General features: G+C 33.0%; 1 protein-coding gene across 3 annotated transcripts; it reads right to left on the bottom strand.

The window, feature by feature from the left end:
- Nucleotides 1–209: 209 nt before the first annotated feature.
- Nucleotides 210–19,187, bottom strand: LOC132929808 (uncharacterized). Of its 3 annotated transcripts, XM_060995386.1 has the most exons (10): nucleotides 18,680–19,187; nucleotides 7,992–8,036; nucleotides 4,387–5,250; nucleotides 4,187–4,317; nucleotides 2,886–3,176; nucleotides 2,379–2,746; nucleotides 1,601–2,308; nucleotides 1,344–1,530; nucleotides 995–1,278; nucleotides 210–930 (listed from the first exon to the last, which is right to left on the bottom strand). In XM_060995386.1, the coding sequence occupies exons 1-9, from the start codon at nucleotides 18,738–18,740 to the stop codon at nucleotides 1,012–1,014; spliced, it is 2,922 nt and encodes a 973-aa protein (XP_060851369.1). In that variant the 5' UTR covers nucleotides 18,741–19,187; the 3' UTR covers nucleotides 210–930; nucleotides 995–1,011. The 3 variants fall into 3 exon arrangements, with proteins under 3 accessions (XP_060851369.1, XP_060851368.1, XP_060851370.1); XM_060995385.1 differs by having other exon boundaries at nucleotides 4,187–5,250; XM_060995387.1 differs by lacking the exon at nucleotides 18,680–19,187 and adding an exon at nucleotides 14,872–14,890 and having other exon boundaries at nucleotides 4,187–5,250.
- Nucleotides 19,188–20,268: the final 1,081 nt, after the last annotated feature.

The raw sequence follows: 20,268 nt of genomic DNA on the forward strand, positions 1-20,268 counted from the left end.
TAGTGAACAACAATTTGCTATGTTGTACGTGTGCAAGACTGAGACAACACATACCGGTACTATGTCCTCTTAAGAGTGATTGTTAGAATTTAGATCCAACTACATCATTGTAAATCCTAGTTATGCCACTGTATGAAGCATAATTTATTTATGAGGTTTCCTAAGACAATGAACTTAAAGTAAAAAGTAATGACACAATGTAATCAAAATTAATTTTCCAAACAATTTGTAAACTGATGATAGTTTATTAAAAATCATAAAACATTTATGTTCTTCAACAGTTACTGAATTTATTTGAATTATGTCAGTTTATCGATAGATATTATCAAATTCCAGTAACAGTAGATCAAAAAATAATACATAGCCACAATTCAACTGAGCATTATTGTTGCCACAAAAAAAAAAAGTATATAATATAATTACCTATAGTTAAATATTTAAATCAAATCCCTAAAAAATAAAAACCAAAACACAAATTTAAGGAAGATCATCATGAGAATTGACATCATTTAACAGGCTACATGTTCATTTGTCTTGCTAGTACAATAAATACAATTTTGACCAAATTTAATTGGACTACATTACTATTTACTATATGTATAATATATATTCTTACTTAAATACATTAAAACTTATTTCTTATGCATAGTTTTCCAAATTCTTTATTACATACCCAGTTTTCAAATATTATAAATATAAGTATAGATTATTATTTATATTAATAGATTGGGTAAAAAATGTGTAACCGCTCAGTTTTTTTGTAGTCTGTGATTAAGCCGAAATCCCTTTGGAATACCTCTTGGGTAGTTCTCTTGTTATCACATTTTTCTAGTTGTTCAATCCCTCGAACTCTAGAGATCAGTCTTTTTTTTCACGTTGAGCGCTTTAAAAAATTTCCACACAAAAATTTAACCAATTTTTAACATTGACCTAGAAAATGCATTATGTCCAATCATTATTACATTCCTGTTTAATAAACTTAATAAAAACTCACTCTGATTGATTATATTATTATGTGGCTTTTTGGCTGGCTTGTAAACTTTTTAATGCACTGTCACAGTCAGTAGTATCAATATCATTTAAATTCAACCCTAAGCGTTCAATTTCAGCATATGTTCCAAATGGTATTTTCCCCAAACATTCCAATTTAAGTATATGCATTTTAGACCGTAAATGTTTAGCTAAATGTCCATGAATTCGAAAACCGACTTGGCAATCAGCACATTCAAATGGTCTTGGATTTTTAACAATGGGCCCTTGGGTGGACATCATATTCACCTTAAAATAATTAATAATAATTAAAAATTATAGATTAAAGAGAATTAAATTATAATAATCCTCACCTTATTCAAATGTGAGATAGAGTCCAAATGTTTTTGAAGCAAATGTTTAGTTCGGAATGATTCTTTACAGCCTTCACATCGGAATGGTTGTTCGAAATAATGTATATTAATGTGCAATTGTAATTGACTAGGTTTATTGAATACCTTATCACATACCATACACTTACTCCGCCCATCTTCTAGAATACTAAAATCCAAAAATATTTATTAGCAACAGTTATACTAAGTATTTTTACTGTAAAGCATGACAAAAATACCTGGTATATTTTTGTGATGGACCATTTGTTGTAGGTTGTCGAAACAATGCTTTAGGTTTTTTGGGAGACTGCAATATTACTTGTGGTTTATTTATTTGTTCTGATTCATTACTGCCTCCAAAACGTGAAAGATCCATTGGTTTATTAACCGTGGCTTTTGGACTACTAAGAATCGCATTTACGTTATGCCTCAAATCTGCTGTTTTTTGAATCACCTCTGGGTTATTAAAAACAGTTGTAGGTGGAACAGGTGATGGTGATACTAAGAGACTGCTTCCAGATTGTAAAGGTGGACTAATTTGTTTCTGATACTGATGATTAGTTTTTAGCTCAGACTCAGTCAGTGTTAAAGGAGATTGATATGGATATGATACAGGCCGGTGATCATAAGGCAATATACCAGCTTTCGCGTGATTTGACTGAGGTATTTGTGATGGGCAGACTTGTGAAAGTCTTAATAATGAACGTGCAGCATCAAAATCAGATTGAGTTTTACGCCACCCATGTCTATCTACCGCTTCCTCTTCATCATCTTCATCATCGATATCATCGTCTTCGTCCATATTATCTTCAGAGTAGTCTTCCATATCTTCAGAATCAAGTTGTTTAATATCATCCATGGACATTGGATTTTGATCCTGTTCAACTCCTTTTTTGAAATGTGCTTTTGACTTCATATGTTTCGTCAAGTTACCTTTAGTTTTAAAACTATAAAAATAAAATAAAAATATTATTTAAAAATATGTCATATAACTACTTATTTTTCAATAGATATTACCTGAAAGTACATTGCGTACAAGTATATGGCCTTAAGTCAGTATGGGTTCTGATATGTTTCTTGAGCATTGAAGGCTTTTTACAGCGAATTCCACAATCAGCACATACATATCGCCCCCTTCCCCTGCCTCTAACATATACATAATCTTCATTGGATTCAAACCCTCCAGGGCAGATCTTTAATTTGCCCAAAGAATTAGTTTCAACTTTACTGGTTTGATCAGGCAATTTTTGATGCTTGTAAGATGAATGAGCAACTATGTAATCATGAGATTGACCAGCTTGTATATATCTGTGGTTACGCTGACTTGAGTCATATAAATCCATACCTCTAACACCCAGCACATTACTTCCCATATCGGAACAAATCTATATGTAAAATGTACATTTATCATTCAACTAATATATATTCACATAACAGAAAAATAATAATTATAACGATTTGTTTTTAGTGTTATTACATATATGTAATGAAGTAATTTATAGTAGTTCATCAATATTTATATACCTTCCAATTTGAGTACATTGATATAGTATTAACTTCTGGAAGAATTGTATATGTGGGTTGACATTTGGTCAGCGTACAAAAAAACACTCTTGTTGTACACTTTAAACCCAAATAAGTGTATGCATGGCCATTAAGATATAATTGTTGGTAGCTCTTTTTTGGTCTTGGAGTATCAGGACTAACCATGGGCAGCATACGGTTAGTACTGAATGTTCCTGGTTTGAATGCTAATGACGTTGGTCGTACAAATTTCTGGGCCACTGTACTAGTAGTTGTAGTAGTTGTTGTAATCTAAAAAAAATGTTGTTTGTAACTTCAAGTTATTAAACAAATATAAATTGTGTAAAATATAATTCTTTTGAGAAAATAGAACCATTAATATTTATCATAAATAGGTCTTGTTGGGTTCAATAATACAAATACAATATATAATTCAGTATACATTTTTTTTATAATATATAACGTGCCATACGTGTTTGACTTCATATTAACAATATATTATTGAACCATTACTCAAGGTGATGATGACTGGGTCACAAAATATAAAATCTATAATAATATAGGTATACCTTACATTAATTACTGGTTATCAAAACCATACTAGCACTATTAACTTCAATGTCAACAGCTAACAATATAGTATCTTAAATAATATTAAAAGACTGATTGCTTCAAATTAAGAATAAATGATGATAAATGTTTAATGTTTATCAATAGTTATTGAAATTAAAAACTTATTATTTTTATAAAATTTATTACCTTTTTCACAGCATATATATGTTAAAATTATTTGCTTTGGTTAAATGTCTGTCTTATTAGTAACAAATTATAAACATTTATATGATTATTAATTTGTTATTATGTTGTACAATTAATTTACATTAATATAGATAAGAGAAAGATTTAAACATAAAATACAATATAATAAAAGTTTTAGTTATTAATATAGATTCATTAAAAGAATTGAATTTGATTTAATGATTTATAAGGCCATATGAGTAGATAAATTTAGTTAGTTTAAATTAAAAAGGTATACAAAATGAATAACAAATAAAAAAAATTAATAAGCTATTTAACTAGAATCATATTTTGTTATATAACCCTGAGAATTAACCCAACATTATAATATTTGGATAAATTCCAAATTTAAAAATACTTATACATATTGGTTTTTTAAAGGAATAATTAATATAAAATAATATTTTGTACTAACATTTTCTTATACTTTAAAAAATAATAATAGAAGCATAATTGAATATACCCGATACCCCAATTAATTAATCAATATGCACTATTATTACCTGATGATGAGATGTTGAAACAATAAATTTGTCATCTACTTTTGGTTTTTTCGGAGGTGGAGGATCAGTCTGTTTCAGTTCATACTGAGGTCGGAGTTGATGAGGTATTGCCGTATGTGGTCCTGGAATACCTGGCACAAAAGGTACAGCATGACTACTTTGGAAGATGGCAATCATTTCCTGTTGTTGTATCAAGTTACCGACGCGCAAAACGACTGGTTTTTGTACATCAGGTTCCTTTGGTCTGTGAAACTCAACTAACGGTGTACGCCCTAACAATGGTCCTGGTGATGGGAGTGGCATGGCTACAGTCTTAGACTCTGGATATTTAACTCCATTTGGACTTCGATCACAAATATGTCTGACCAAGTCTTCTTGACTATTAAATTTTAAGCCACACATTTCACAAAAAGGCTGTTCTTTGTTCTCATTACATTTAATTATTTGGTTCAACAGCAACTTATATACACCTTTTAGCTCGGTTTGACCATTTACTGCAACAGGAGACATTTTTTGCTGACATTTTTTAACTGCATCTACCACAGACAAATTCAAAGGTTGAGAAGAATCTTCTTCTTGTTTATTTGGTAATACTTGAACCATTTCAGAAACCGGTTCGGAATAGTCTTCTGGTGTATTAAATTCTTCCGATTTTGTGTGTATTGAGGCCGTACGAAATTTTGGTTTGTATATTTTTGGTTTTACCTCTTCTGGTTCTTCTTTTGCTAGCCGTTCTGTATGGGATTGGGATTTACAGTGTTTCGATAGGTTGCTCTTTGTTTTAAAAGCAAATCCGCACGTTTCGCATGGAAAAGGACGTTCATCGGAGTGCACTTGTAAATGTTTAGCAAGCGCACTTGGCTTAGTGCATACAGTTTTACAATATGGACATTTATGTCGCCATACACCTTCAAGAGAATATTCATCAGTAGACATCACAGGCGCAGGAATAGCAACTTCAGGATAATCGTCCGCCGTGGCAATTTTTTTGAATTTCTTATGTAAGTAGTTTCCACCCGATAAGGGGGCCGAAGGCGAAGATTTGTCAGAGTGACACATTACGTCTAAAAAAAAATAAAAAATATATATATTTATATAATACATAACGTATATAGGCAGTAAGGTATGATTCTATGAAATTATCAACAAATTTGATTATCAAATAAACAATTTGATATAACTACATTCTACAATTTCTAAGGATACCTATTACCTAATAACTTCTTTATGATTATGATTTATATAGTATTTCGCTGCATAGAGTGATAGAAATTTGTGATTAAGGTATTAACATTTGACTCAACTCTATCTTTCAAGGCATTATTTAAATATTTCAAAAAAATCGTCATCGATTCTAGGATTCATTAATAAATATTGGAACGTGACAACGTGTAAAGATTTTACTAACCTCGTAACTTTAAAAACTTTGTATTTTTAACCAGTTGTCCAGTTCGTTCTACTCAATAATATAATTCTAATAATTCTATAGTCTGGGTTACCCTCTGAGGCTCTGACAATATTCATGTGCAATACTGCAATGCTTTGAAGCTATCCAAATTTGTTTCCTTCACTTTATATCATATAAATTTGGTGTTTCACGTTAGTCTCATATTCTCATTCACGATAATATGTATAAATCATTGTTATATATACGAAGTATAGGTACAGTAAATATCAGTTGCTGTCGAGAGAAATATAATATGATAACTAATTAAAAATCTTAACTCATAAACTATTATAATATTACCTATGTTATGACTTTATGAGCATTTAAAATGAGTAAACCATCTTTTATTATATTACTATTATACAATATTTTTAATATTTAAAAAAATATTCCAAATATAATGATAATATTTCTATTTAAAAAAAAAAAAAAAAACATTAATGAATAGTGATCATTCTTGGTTAGTGATTAACGTATTGGATTGTTGAATATTACATTTATAAAACTTATACTTATAAATGTATACATGATAGTTTATTTAATTATTTTATAACATATAATATAATATAAGTAATAAGCATATTATATTATATTATTATGTAATACAGCCATAGGTAGGTACTAGGTAGGTACGAATGGTACTATACTAGTTTCTAATCGATTAATTATATCATTAACCATAATCTAATGTCAAATGACAAATAGTCAATACATACCTACCTAATATAATTATTTTCCTAATGTAATTATTTTTATTTTTTATTGTCATATATAAAAATAAAATCAATTAGATGTATATCTATGTGTATCTGAAAATTAAAGCAAACACGCCAAAAAAAATATGTTAAGTGTATGTTTTCTTATCGGGATTTAGAAGTAAACACATAGTAAATTATACGATGTCGAGTGCACACTGCACATATACGTATATTTACTTATTAGAATGATAGGAAATATTGACCTACCAATTAAAAAATTTAAAGTTAAAGCCTATTAATTTACTTATTTTTAAATTGAAAAAACGATTCTGTTATTATTGGTACACCGTACCACACTACCACCGTACACCTATGGGCAGCGGTAAGTATTGGTAACACCATTATTTAATAAAAATTAGAATTATATATATATTTAAGTAATAAAACAAAAAGTATTTTATTATTTTGTTACAAATTATAATATTTTAGAACAACAATTTAATCAATAACTTTTACTGTAGTATTAGTCTGAAGCCCACCGGTTGGAACTAAGTACTTATACAGAATATAATTTTACCACGTGATGTAAGATGTAATTGAGACTATACAGACGCAGATAACAATTTAGCTTTAAATCCCCTCTTGGTTCTTATGCCTACTGGTTACTACACATGATATGTGCGTAATTACGTTAATACAATAATGAGCTATTAAAATCAAAGTACCTATAATCATTTCACTTAAGTATATAAATTATTTAGTTTTGTTCTACATATATCGCAGTATCTACTATAGGTACATTTAATAATTAAATAATTTTAACTAGGTAACAAAAATACATTCCATTTTATGTTAAGCTAATATTATTTGAAATACACACTACTTGTAGAAAAATTAATATTATGTACTAAACTATTAAAATTACATTCTCATTAAGTTTGAGTACTTCTCACTTAGTCACTTATAATTAAATGCTAATGCTTCATAGTTAGATATCTGGTTTTTCTATATTCCTCTATGACTCGATATCAATAACATTATCATTTATCACGTCCCCCTATCCACGTTGTAAAAGGCTCTTGGTGTTGTCAGCTTAAAATGTTATGAAGTTTTAATTTATAATTTTTAATACAAACTAAAGAACAAAAAAAATATAATATGTACTATTGTACTAGGTATATGTCTATTATTGTATTCATGTGAATAGTATGCACCTTGTATCAATTGTCAGTACCTAAATGGTTACAGTACCCATGTGTTAACTATAAAAAAAATAGCATGGATTATTATTTATCGAACATTGTTTTCTTTTAGAATATTTATTATCTATAATAGTTTTTTCCCCGAAGGTGAGAATAAAAATAATACCTATACATTATAAAAAAATCGAAAATATTTTTCATTGATATAATTTTGACAATTTGCAGGAAAAATTTGTGGGCCAGTTTACAGTTTATAGTATAGTAACCTATAGGCCACTAGAGAGCTTGATTTATTAGTCACTGGGTAAACTAATCAGATTGTTATTACTGACTACTGACTTGTGGGTCATACTTAACGGATAAAAACGCAATATACACGAGTGTATTGTAATTTATAAATATATTTATGTGTAATATTTTATAAATGTATTATTGTAGATAAATCTTTTACAACTCACTTTTGTTCTCGTTGTTGCTGGGACTCATCTTGATCGTATCGTCCACTGAAACGTAAAAAGCAAACACAATTTATAAATACAAATCATAACAATATTCGGACTAAGCAGAAATAATATGTAGCGTATACGACGAACTTGGCGAGGTCAATGGAATTGTACGCGCGAACATTATTTAGTGTATATAATATATAATAATATATAATAATCACTGCTGCGCGAGTATATACATACGCATTCGGGTACGTGGGCAGAGCGCGCGCATAACTTAGACGAGCCAAAAGCTAATATTAGCGTCGTTGCCGAGTGAAAAGAAAGAATACTATTCAAATACCCCACGGGCTCACCTCCACCGCGGACAATATACATATTACGCTGTCAACCGCCGTTGCACCACCTACGTGCAAGTGCAGTGCATCACACCACCGCCGACCGAATTCGATTTTCGGGCGGTCGGTCCGATCTCGGCCAAAAACAACAACAATATAAACACTGCCTAGAAAATAAAAACCTATGAAGTTTGCGAGTGTATACGAAAACATTTTACACTCTTCTCAGATCCATCGTTGTACTACAAATTGCAATCATATTATTATAATGATTATCGCGTGTATTTGTTTCTATTAGTGTATGTGACGGAGTTGAACAATTTCACAGCGCGGTTGTTCCGTTCGGCGCAAAACGAGATTAAATAGGTAACAACAAACGATACAGGCGAATAAGACATGTTTTATTATGATCATAAAAGACCTATCGTAATATACAGAATCGTAATACATTACAATGTGAAGATATTTTTTTCCGATTCGTACGCAGTTCAGGAAGAAAAAGTAACACCGAACGATCTCGCGACAGGTTTAAATTTTTATTTTATTTTACGTTTTTAATCCTTTTCGTTTCTGTTTTCCCGGATCGGCGCGTGCAGTAAGACTGTATCGGCGAAAACCGGTTTGCCATCTGTCCTCAACTGCCTATACGTACACGCACCCGCGACAAGATATAATAATATAATAACAACGAAGATGATGATAGTAATAGATATGCGACGTTACTAAACTCAAGACGACGACCGCGAGGGGGTCGTAACAGTTTTCAATTGGCCAGTGGTGAGAGGGATTGCGACTGGGGGACGTTTCGACTGTTTCGGGTTTGAGCGCCAGTGGATGGAATTTTTCGCTAACGACCGTCTTCGGTTTTCTGGAAAGGCCTACTAAAGTCTTTTGAATCGGGACTCATTGTATTTATAATTATTTTCCAGCGCTTTTAATGGCAACATAATATTATATTATGATGGAAACCCTAGTTTATTATCGATTATTATTATTATTATGTTATTTATACGCCTTATACGCATTCCATTCCCATTTTCCATTCATAAACAATAATTATATATATGATATGACGTACGTACAATATACGGTTCAGTTAGTGTGTGTACATTCACGTATTCTACTATCTTTGCAGTGCAACACGACTCCGGCTAAAAAATGTACCAACGTAGTTTCGATATTATAATTCCGAAAGCTTCTACAATAAGATTTTGTCGTTTACGTTTTTCACAACGTAAAAGAAAATTAAAAACAAATAAGACATTATAATACTTGAAAACTTAAAATCGTATTTTTTTTAGGTACAACACAGTACGGACGATTGAATGAAAGGTTAGGTTAATAGGATATATTGCAATAGAATCTTTATCTGCGGGCGTAGAATTGTGTTAAGTGAATATATAAATAATTTATATATATATATTTTTTATTCGAACTAAATTATAATATTTACGCGTATGACATCCAGTCAGTTTTTAAACGACTTTTGGGGGCTCTGAGACATTTTATTGTTAAATTAGACACTTCATTGTCAATTTATTTGTATATTCGAACATATTTTCAAATTTTCAAAGAGCTAAACCATTTATTATAAAGTTATAATTATTCAACTTTTTATATATCAAAATATTTGTACATATTATTTTATACTAAAATAATAAATGTTTTTAGGCCTATTGCCAAAGTGTGTTTATTTGTTAAACACAATTTTCATGATTAATTTGTGTGTATAGGTATGCTCTAATTTTTTTTTTTTATAATTGTAATTTGTTCACTAATGCATACCCAAAGTACAGCCCGCGCACAAATAATATTTTAATATAACCTACCTGCTTACTTACTCTTCATATTAGACAAATTACATATTACATATGTAATGTATGGACAGAAATACGAGTAGGTATACGGTATACCCATAAATAATAGCTACGATAAACTTCACAAAATAAACGTAGTTTTCGTTTACGCAGATCATATTTTAGTTTTTTACGCATACATATGTGAAATATTACGTTCTAAATAATAATAAAGTAAAATATCTTATGTATCATTTTGTTCGAACTGATCATAAAAACATACACCTATTATTATTATTAATACCAGATTTTGCTTTCCTACTGCAGATGTTTTTAATTATTAATTTATTATATTTATTAGTGATTAGCGTGGTGTTTAACACTTTATGTACCTACATCATTAATTATTATTAATATGTCTAACTGATATACAATTATAATTTCATCACACTGTTAACGTAATAGGTCATCATAATTTATAAATAAAACTTAAATTTTACTAATAATCATATTCATCAGAAACCTATAAAAATTGGTTGTTTAATATTTATTTTTCAGCCCGTAAGTTGGGTTACGACTCCAACTTTCCATTCTAGTTAATTGTTCTTTTAGTTCCTTAAATATATTATGATTTTTGTTTAAAACTAAGTCTACTCAATTATAAAAGGAGACATAAAGGTAATTTGGATGGTATGAGAACTCTTAAGATGTTTATAACAAAGAAAGTCTTTTATCGTCGATTAATCATTTTTTTAACTTGTATAATTTATAAAAGGTGTTTTATTATTGTTATTTTTTTTTTCAAATTTTAACTAAAATCGATCACACGACAATTCAAATACTGCAGCTGCTGTACACTAAACATTGTTGAGGTTATCTGTCAACTATTTATATTTGTAATTTTAAAAGTGTATAACTCATGCTATATACAAAAGTAAATACTATCTTAATTCATGGTCTTATTCATTGGTGCAAGTTATTTTCTTTTTGATTTTAGCTGGCACTAATCCTTCATAATTTATTATTTTGTATTGTTATTTATTTTACTGTAGATTTGACCCTTCAAACACTTTGGGTCTCTCTTGCAATACTTCTGAGTAGTAATGACAATAATAAAATGTAACGTGAAAATCTTGTAAGATTAAAAACAATTTTTGAAGGTAAGCTTAAGAATGGTGTAGGGATGTTATTGCCCCCTAAAGACTGTTTGGTGAAAACTATGCATACTAATTGAATCTTCACTTTTGGATGAGGAAAAATAATATGCTAAATAAAGTAAATAAACTAATTGAATCCCGGGTATAAACGATAAATATATTAATAATTAGTATATTTTATTAAATATTTTAAGTTCTAGGATTATTTTTAGTAAAATATAAAATCAACCATAAATATACGTATAATACAGAGTCGATTAATTGATATCGTTCATATCATTTTTATGACTTTCGCCAGATAAAAACCATAATAATATAATAAGCTTATAATTAATAACATATATAGGGATAGACTGGATATTTTGGCATTATTAATATCATGAATATACATAATATATTATATACATTTATCAAATTTTTCAAAATTAACATAAAAATCATTTTTAATCAAACATAGTTATAACATTTTTTGTGATATTCCCAAGTTGGAAAAAATGATAAGGAAGGTACTTTTTTTTAAAGTTTGACTGACGCCTGATGGGATTCAGTTAGTATTTAAACGTGCTCAATTGGTAACTCAGGACTCAATTCGTTCTATGAGGTTTAATGACTCATTTCGTACGCAGTCGGTAAAACTTTATTCACCACTCTCTTAAAAAAATTGTACTAAATATTTAAAACATGTGTATTATAATTTAGTATGATTTAGATATATCATATATATATATATATTAAAAATGAATGTTCTTGATGATTTATACATTATATATACATCATTATAATATACCTATCTACATATAAAAGATAGCGTTTTCTTAATCACAATATATACACGTTAATATAACAAATTATGTTACACCGATTCCACATTTCCATTCCATAGCACGCGCGAGCGCGCTTATCATGGACAATGGTATTTAGACATTTTCTCCCTCCATACACAGGTTTTTTTTACAATACTGGACAATGCAACCTCTTGTCAATAGGCACCAACCATTCGCGAGGTACCATATTATATACTATTCAATAAGAATCAAAAAAAGTGTATACCCATAGACATAATATTATGTCCATGTGTATCCCATACACTATATAACTAAATAGATAGTACATTATTTGTATATACCTATGTCCTATATGAATACCTATTATAAAATTAAGGAGGTGGGATATCCAAATCATTAGTGCGAGATGTCCTAAATTCAATATTGATTGTCCCCGAGTAACACATCACACTTAAGTTTACATCGAAAATTATTGTAGTCATTGATAAAATTAATCACTTTCTCCTTTTTTATGCCTATGTATAATCACAGATATATAGTATATATCTGTGTGTATAATATACTCAGAATCAGGCAACCAATATGGTCAAGACTTGTAACAGTTGTAACCTACAGGTTAAAGGTTGATTAAACGCGCAGCTGATTTACGAAGTGAAGTCTTGTTGCCTGTTTGAAGTTGGCGCGAAAATATATATATGTATATACTACCTATACTATAATATGATATACAAGCAAAACATCAATCCAGATCCCCTCCACGACCATCACGTTCACCCATCGGAACGGCATCGACTGTTTACTTTCTATACAGCATAAAAAAAACCTTAACGTTTTTTTTTTTTTAACTGAACGGCGCATACAAAATATAATACACAGTAAAGAGCTTTATAAAATACGCACGGTACACCAACAGGTGACCTTCGCCGCACTTCGCGTTTAATACACCACACCACATCGTGGCGCGCGTATATAATAATATAATTACGTTAATATGACGATTGTGAAATGAAAATGGATTTTTAAAACAAACATATTATGTAAAATGGATGCGTAATTACGAAACTATGTCTGTGGGCTACCGGACCGGGCAGCAGTCGTCTGTACTCGACAGTGCGACTAATTAGTTATTTATATATATATATAAATGAATGTTCTTTCATTATCATTATTATAATATCTAATATGTATTGCCATAATAGATCATGTATACAGCGTGGTGTATGAGACATATATACGTAGATAAATAAACATAATACATACATTGGATATTAACAACACGTCGACATATCTATTACATGCATTTTATAAATATAAGTATATAATCATGGTCGAATAATATGGTTGACTATTGGATAACGAAATAATAATGTTTAATTATTTATAAGGGTGTAGTCTTTGAATCACGATTAACAGAAGAACCATCGTTAGACGATGATACAAATGCGATGCAGTATTTCAGATTTCATTTAAAACCGATTCAATTGAACATCATCAAAAATTAAACCACAAAAATAAAAATAAAAATATAGTAAAAGATAAAACCTAATCGTACGTATAATACACAATAAAATGTGTGGAAGTAAACACCAAACATACGAATATTTCGAATAAATTAACGTTAACTAAAACAATCCATAGTTCTACAGTACGCAAATGACAAAGTAGGTATAATAGCTAACTCTAATATACAATCAAATATAGTTCATAACAGAAAGCAAATCACTGAAAATAAATAATATAACTCGAATAAGTATACTATTTTCATAATTAAATTAAATTAATATTATTTTAATTAAAATGCTTAGTTATATATTATAATAAGCCAATTAAGCCATTATATAAAATCAAACAAAAAATAATATGTTAATAATAATGATTATGCTTTAACACTGTCTATAATATAAAATATTTTTTCGTAAATTTATTTGTATTTTATTAATTTAAAATATAATAGGAATTTTTAATAAATCATACATATAGTAATTCGTGAATTGAAAACTATGTATACAATATAAACGTATAATTTTGTGTAAATAATAAAAGATAATTTTTAATAATTGACCATTTTTTTAATGTATGGAAATGCAATACGTGTTTAATGATTGAATATCGAGTCTTAAATATATTTATTTCAATGTCGCTACTCTATAGTATTATATCGCCTCTAAGTTATCAACTCAAACTACACAAACGTAGGTTATAGAATAGAGAGAAATGAATAGCATAACGGTTGATTTTAGATTATCATTGTATAGGCGTGGTTAAAGTGAGAGAGCATAACCGAAATTCAAAATGGCATGCTAAGTGGTAAAAAATATAAATTCTCGAAGAGCAATGATTTTTCGTATGGCAATAACATAATATTTTTTTAAATTATACGAACCTTTTTATCTATAAGCATCAGCTTACTAGCTAATTACTAATCGAAAACTTAACAAATAGACAATATATAATAATAATAACAACAACAATAACAATAAGGCGATACTGTTGTATTGCTATTGCCTGTGGTTCGTGATTATATTATTATAAACAAAAAATTATTCTAATGCATTTATTTACAATAATATCACTCCTCAACACGCGCATATACCCGAAGTCCAATCGACCGGGGTGGTGTCCACTGCCACATCAATTATCACGTTTAAGAACAATAATTACAATTTATAATATAAAATCTTACAGGAGGACCTTCACACTATCTTCACCGCTGCCATTAATGCTTATTAAAAACAGTAAAACTTCTAAATACTGGACACTCTTGAACGATTAAATATTGTTTGACATTCGAAAGATTAAGAATATAATTTGCTTACAAAAAACGTCGCTAAGTGGATGTGTCAGTCAATGGAAGTTTCACTGAACGTATGTAGACTTGACGGTTTATGCAACGAAATAAACAGCACGACACGACAACGGAATCTGCTGAGCAGGAAACGCAATCATAACAGCGGGTCCACGTGCGCAAGTCAAATGACGGTGGTGTGTACAAAACAATCGCATCATATAAGAGTGGGTTTTTATCATACAAGTATTTAGCGGATAAGTAGAAGAAGTAGGGTAAAAAGCAGTTGGTGAGTCGTAAGCACCAATAATCGTTTCCCCGGAAACCCAAGCGCGGCGATGACGCGCGTCCGATGATATCGTTGACCCGTTGGGCACAGTGTCGACTTGTGGCGCGGTGGTGCAGGTGACAACCGCCGTACAGTCGCCTGCACAGCCGTGCCGACGGGTTCTGAGACTAGACGAATCTCTCGTTGTTTATACACCTCCTGTTCCAACGTGCCGCCCGGCTGGCGCCGTCCAGTCCACGGATAATGAAAACCGGTTGACCGTACACTTACCTCTCTCCAAGCCGAGCCCGGTCGACCCACCACCCGCCGAGTATCCGGTGTAAACCCGTTGTGTGTGTGTGTCTGTGTGTAACACCAATAACACGGTCGCCGCACCTTTTTAGAAAACACCCTCCCGCATCATGACCAATTCTTATAAAAACTAAAAAGTAAATTATTATACACTTATAATACCTAAACGTGATAATATTATACACTCATTTAAACATTCGAATCAAGGACAGAGAATTTTTTTTTCGCCCAACATAATATCATATTAGTCACTAAACGTAGTCGTGCGTGTTTTTTATACTGCAGTGTAAGATCTTCATGTCAAAACTCAAAGGCCGATTTAATATATACCTCTATATATATTGTAACGATAACCTCGGTTGTATGCATCACAATAAACCCGAACGATGATTTTTCGAAAACAGTTATCGACACAATAATAAAATGTATTGATAAATAGAACTTTGTACAATGTCCGTATGAATTTTCGATTACAACCAAAGAACGCGTGAAATTTGCTCGACAGTCGACACTCGACACACATTAAACAATAATAAACAATATGATTATCTATAAATACTATGAATATAAATATCTATATTTCATAAATTAGTATTTTAAATTACAATGCATAAATATTAATAAGATGTATGCATATATCATGTTCGCCATGATCGCTTCCGATTCGTGCGATAATAATAATACATTACGCGGGTAGTAACACTACGTCATAATTAGCTGAATAATAAAATTGTATTTAGTAATTCATTTGAACGTTTACACGTTGTAACGTTTTGTAACTCACCTGCAAATGTTTTATGTCAATTGAACGTGTAAAAATAATAGCCTAGTCAATTTCAAACAAACGGCGCGTAATATGATTTTTATAATAAAATACTCGAAACTGCAACACCATTACAGAATGTTCTAAGCAGTTTAATTTCAACGTGTCCACTTTAAAATAAAAAACGTAAGGTGACTGAATGAAACACTTTTTTTAACGGCTCATCGAGTGTTTAAGACACTAGTGAATAACGAATACGAATAATCGGTACAACAGTACAAGCAAATGAGATGCACTTTTTAGTTCTAGACGGTGAATTGTATGGATTTAGCAATTGTTTGCTGATCATGCAATATAATATAAATTATAATGAATCAAGCTCTAGGTATACCTATATCAAATTAGTGTGAGTAATAAATTGAAGAGGTAAACCGTCGTTCCGATAACGCGGCACAGCGTGTTGTACAATATTATTATAATTTGTCGATAATAATACTTTATGTTTGCACATTATAATATTATTTGTGTTGAACAGGTAAAACTATTGTATAATTAACGAGTAACGCACGTTTTACCATTCGGTTGCAGCCCAAACGCGTTTATTTCAAAAAATGTCCAAGAAAACGGCCTGCAGCGATGGGTCGGCGTTGAATGATGACTAATAAGCTATAATAGTATCAATAACTAATGAGTGATATCTGATAAGTAATAGCTGTTTACCAATTAAACGCATAGTATAGCAGTAATAATACAGAAACCGAAAATCGTCTCGAAGAACAACGTCAAACCGTACGCTGTTATTATTATTACTCATCGGGCCGAAACCACTTGTTAGAATGTCCCTCTCCTCTCGTATCCGCTCGTTCCGATACGCAACCACGCATTATTATTATTATTATTATTATTATTTATTACTATACGATATACCGCGTGCGTGATAGTTGCGCGTTACAATCGTTTACGGCGCGCCGCCGCGCTACGTCACGTACCGAGAGGACGTGTACACACACATACCTGTACATTAAATTATAATATTGTTGTTATTTTTAATATAATGTAATCATGTGCGCGCACACGCACCGAAGACGAGAGCGCCGCGGCCACGTAAGTGGTAGGCGGGTGGGTGTGTGTGGGTAACGCATACGCGCCGCCGTTCGCCGTCTGGGTCTCGCGGGTTATTCACAATTTTATGCGTAAACGCGGCGGAGAACAGGTGCCCGGGAGAACCCGGTTGTAAACATTGGCCGTTTGTGTACGCGCGCGCGCTCGAGCAAGGCGGACCCGTGGCCCCGCAATAGGACGCGGGGACGGCGGCTAGCGTTGTAGCGGCGACAATGTGGGTGTGTGGAGGGGTGGGGCGGTCGACCGGTGTGTGGCGACCGGCGAGGGGAGAGGGACGACGACGCGATATGCCAATAACGCAATACAAGGAACCTTGGTGCCGACGACGTGGCCGTGACGCGGGGTAGGGGGAGGAGGAGACGACGACGACTGTATAATGATGCACGCATACATGTATGTATATAAATACATGTGTATGTGTGTGTGAGAGTGTGTTTTGTGCACAGCGGCAACGTGGGAATAATGTGTGTGTGTGTGTGTGTGTGTGTGTTGTGAGTAAGATTCCGCTGGGGACTCCTCGTGACCCGTTTGACCGGGGGAACGGTAGTGAAGGGCGATGAGGTGGCGGCGGACAGTGCCGGGGATAACAACACACGCACAGCGCCTGCCATGGCGATGTGACGGCGGTGGAGGCGGTGCAGCGGATGGAGGCGGTGTGGCGGTCGGACCGGGTCAGGGGGAATCCGCACATTTCTCCGCGTACTACAGTACTACAGTGCATACTTCTACGGTAACTATACAATATACCGCGTGTCGAAAACCAAACGAGAAAAACATAAATATATATATATATATATACATGTACACAGAACGCAATAATAATAATAATAATAACAATAATATACCGTTTGTTGTTGTTGTTGTTGTGGTCGTGGTTGTCGAACCGACGACGTGTGTTATGGTAGAGCGATTAACCGCGGCGAAGAGAAAAATGACCGCCAACGTTTATGATAATAACGTAACATAATATGAGAAAAAGACGCGGTTAAAGGTCAAAATTGGGTTTCGCAAGCCGCAGTAACGTATTAATATTGTATGGTTGATTTGCGTTTTTAGTTTTTACAGTCAGTATAATTGGTCTCGTATACATCACGAAGCGTTAAAATGTTTTCGAATACATATTTACATATAACTAGTACACTCTGACGGATAAAAAGACAATTTGACAATTTAATATTTCATTTCACCGCATCCATTCGATTGAATCTTATCGCGGGCATCCGGGAAGATTTAATTTTTACCGAACAATTTTAGTGAACTCGAATCCACACGACTCTAAGTCGGTGCACTATACAGTGAAAAGCGCATATCATTAAGCAGTATATTGTTATTATACAATCGTCGTGCGACAAGAAAGATGAATCCGATACTTACATTTAACAGGGACTTCCCCTGGAAATCTTTTTCGCAGCATAGTTTTACATGCCAAAGACATCCGGATCCCGGATTCCCAAAAAAGTCACCGTCAACTGTGTGTGCGCAGAGTGTACTCGGTGATGACCGCAGTTTGTGCCCATAATTCCGGAGTCATCAATCGAACCGTAAAACAATATATAATAGGTATTAGGTACTGTGAGTTGTACCGAAGAGAACGAAATCAAAATCAACGAAAAACAAAACAACAAATAAACAGTAATAATAACAATTAATTTTTATTAGATAAACAACGATTAACGGGCTTCTTGGGGAGGAAGAGCGAATGAACGACAACGATAAATATAGAAAATTGATCAGCCGACGGAAGCACTAACGACATAAGCGGCGTGCTCGCATACTGAACAAGTGTTTACTACTGGTGGCCGAGACCGTCGGAACACGGGAGTCGGGACTTGGGGATAACGACGACGACGACGACGACAACGACGACTACGACTACTACTACAACTGTACTACGGTACGGCGTACGTGCGCGCGCGGGGGGAAAGGCATCGGGCGGTCGGTGCGGCGGTGGTAACGGGCGATCGCGGTCGACGGGCGGACGGGTGGCGGGGCCGCGTTCCGATCGTCTGGCCGCGCGGCCGGTGGTGCGGCGGGGGTTTGCGCACAACGGTGGCGCCCGTTTCCGCCCGTCCGTCAAGCCGTGTGCGCGGTACCCGATAAACACGTGTTGGTCCGGATCGCCGTGACTGACGCGGCGGGCGGGTACGGGGCGGTGTTGTTGGGAAACACTCCGGGATATCCCCCGCGCAGCCGGCAACACGCCGACGGCCGCCGTGCTCGTGCACGCCACGCGACCGCAGCGCTGTCAGGCGTGCAAGTCGGACAACCGATCGACTCCTCGGCCGTCGTTGTCGCCTTGGTGAACTGACCGCTTTGGGCGCGCTCGGAGTCTCAAGTCTCAACACAGAATGTGCGTGTACCAGTAAGCACGCAAAATAGAGGTATACTGCGTAGGTAGTTGATTTTGAAAGATTAGAAGAAAAAAAATAGTCGGGACAATAATATTTCGGTCGATCGACGCGTAACGGCGGACCGGATAGTGAAAACTGCGATGTTTTTTTCTGTTATGTACAAAACGTATATAAAATGCCCGTGACACATCATTATTAACAACACGAAACAAAAACCTCGGGCTCTGACAATGGCCCCAAAACTGCCCCATAATTGTTGCCTGTAAATAAAATCATGATAATATGTATTTAATATTTATAAAAATACGTAACCTTTTGCCGGTTAATCGTCCGCTAGTACATTCAACTCCACTAATAATAAAAGTACAATAATTATTGTTCTTTCATAATGCTTCAGCGATACGATTTCAAATTTAAAATGCAACAGTTTATGTTTTACGTTAGTGCGCCGTTGTATTAATAGAGTATTATTATTATTATTATTATAATCGTATAGTGCTTGACCATAGTTTTTAATGTTTTTATGTAACTCTTAGTTTTGTTTACGGAATCTCTCTAGTTATCTTTTAATTTTTATGGCCACATTTTAAAATAAAAATACTTTTGCATTCC

Source organism: Rhopalosiphum padi, chromosome 4 (genome assembly GCF_020882245.1).
Source record: "Rhopalosiphum padi isolate XX-2018 chromosome 4, ASM2088224v1, whole genome shotgun sequence".
NCBI classification, from domain to species: domain Eukaryota; kingdom Metazoa; phylum Arthropoda; class Insecta; order Hemiptera; family Aphididae; genus Rhopalosiphum; species Rhopalosiphum padi.

Bases quoted from the DNA above. Each gene is read 5' to 3' on its own strand.
- LOC132929808 (XM_060995385.1), bottom strand. From the start codon at position 18,740: ATGTCTTTGGCATGTAAAACTATGCTGCGAAAAAGATTTCCAGGGGAA. The intron at 5,251-7,991 runs GTGAGTTGTAAA...ATTTTTTTTTAG, and splicing joins CAGCAACAACGAGAACAAAA to ACGTAATGTGTCACTCTGAC. The intron at 3,177-4,186 runs GTAATAATAGTG...CATTTTTTTTAG, and splicing joins TTTCAACATCTCATCATCAG to ATTACAACAACTACTACAAC.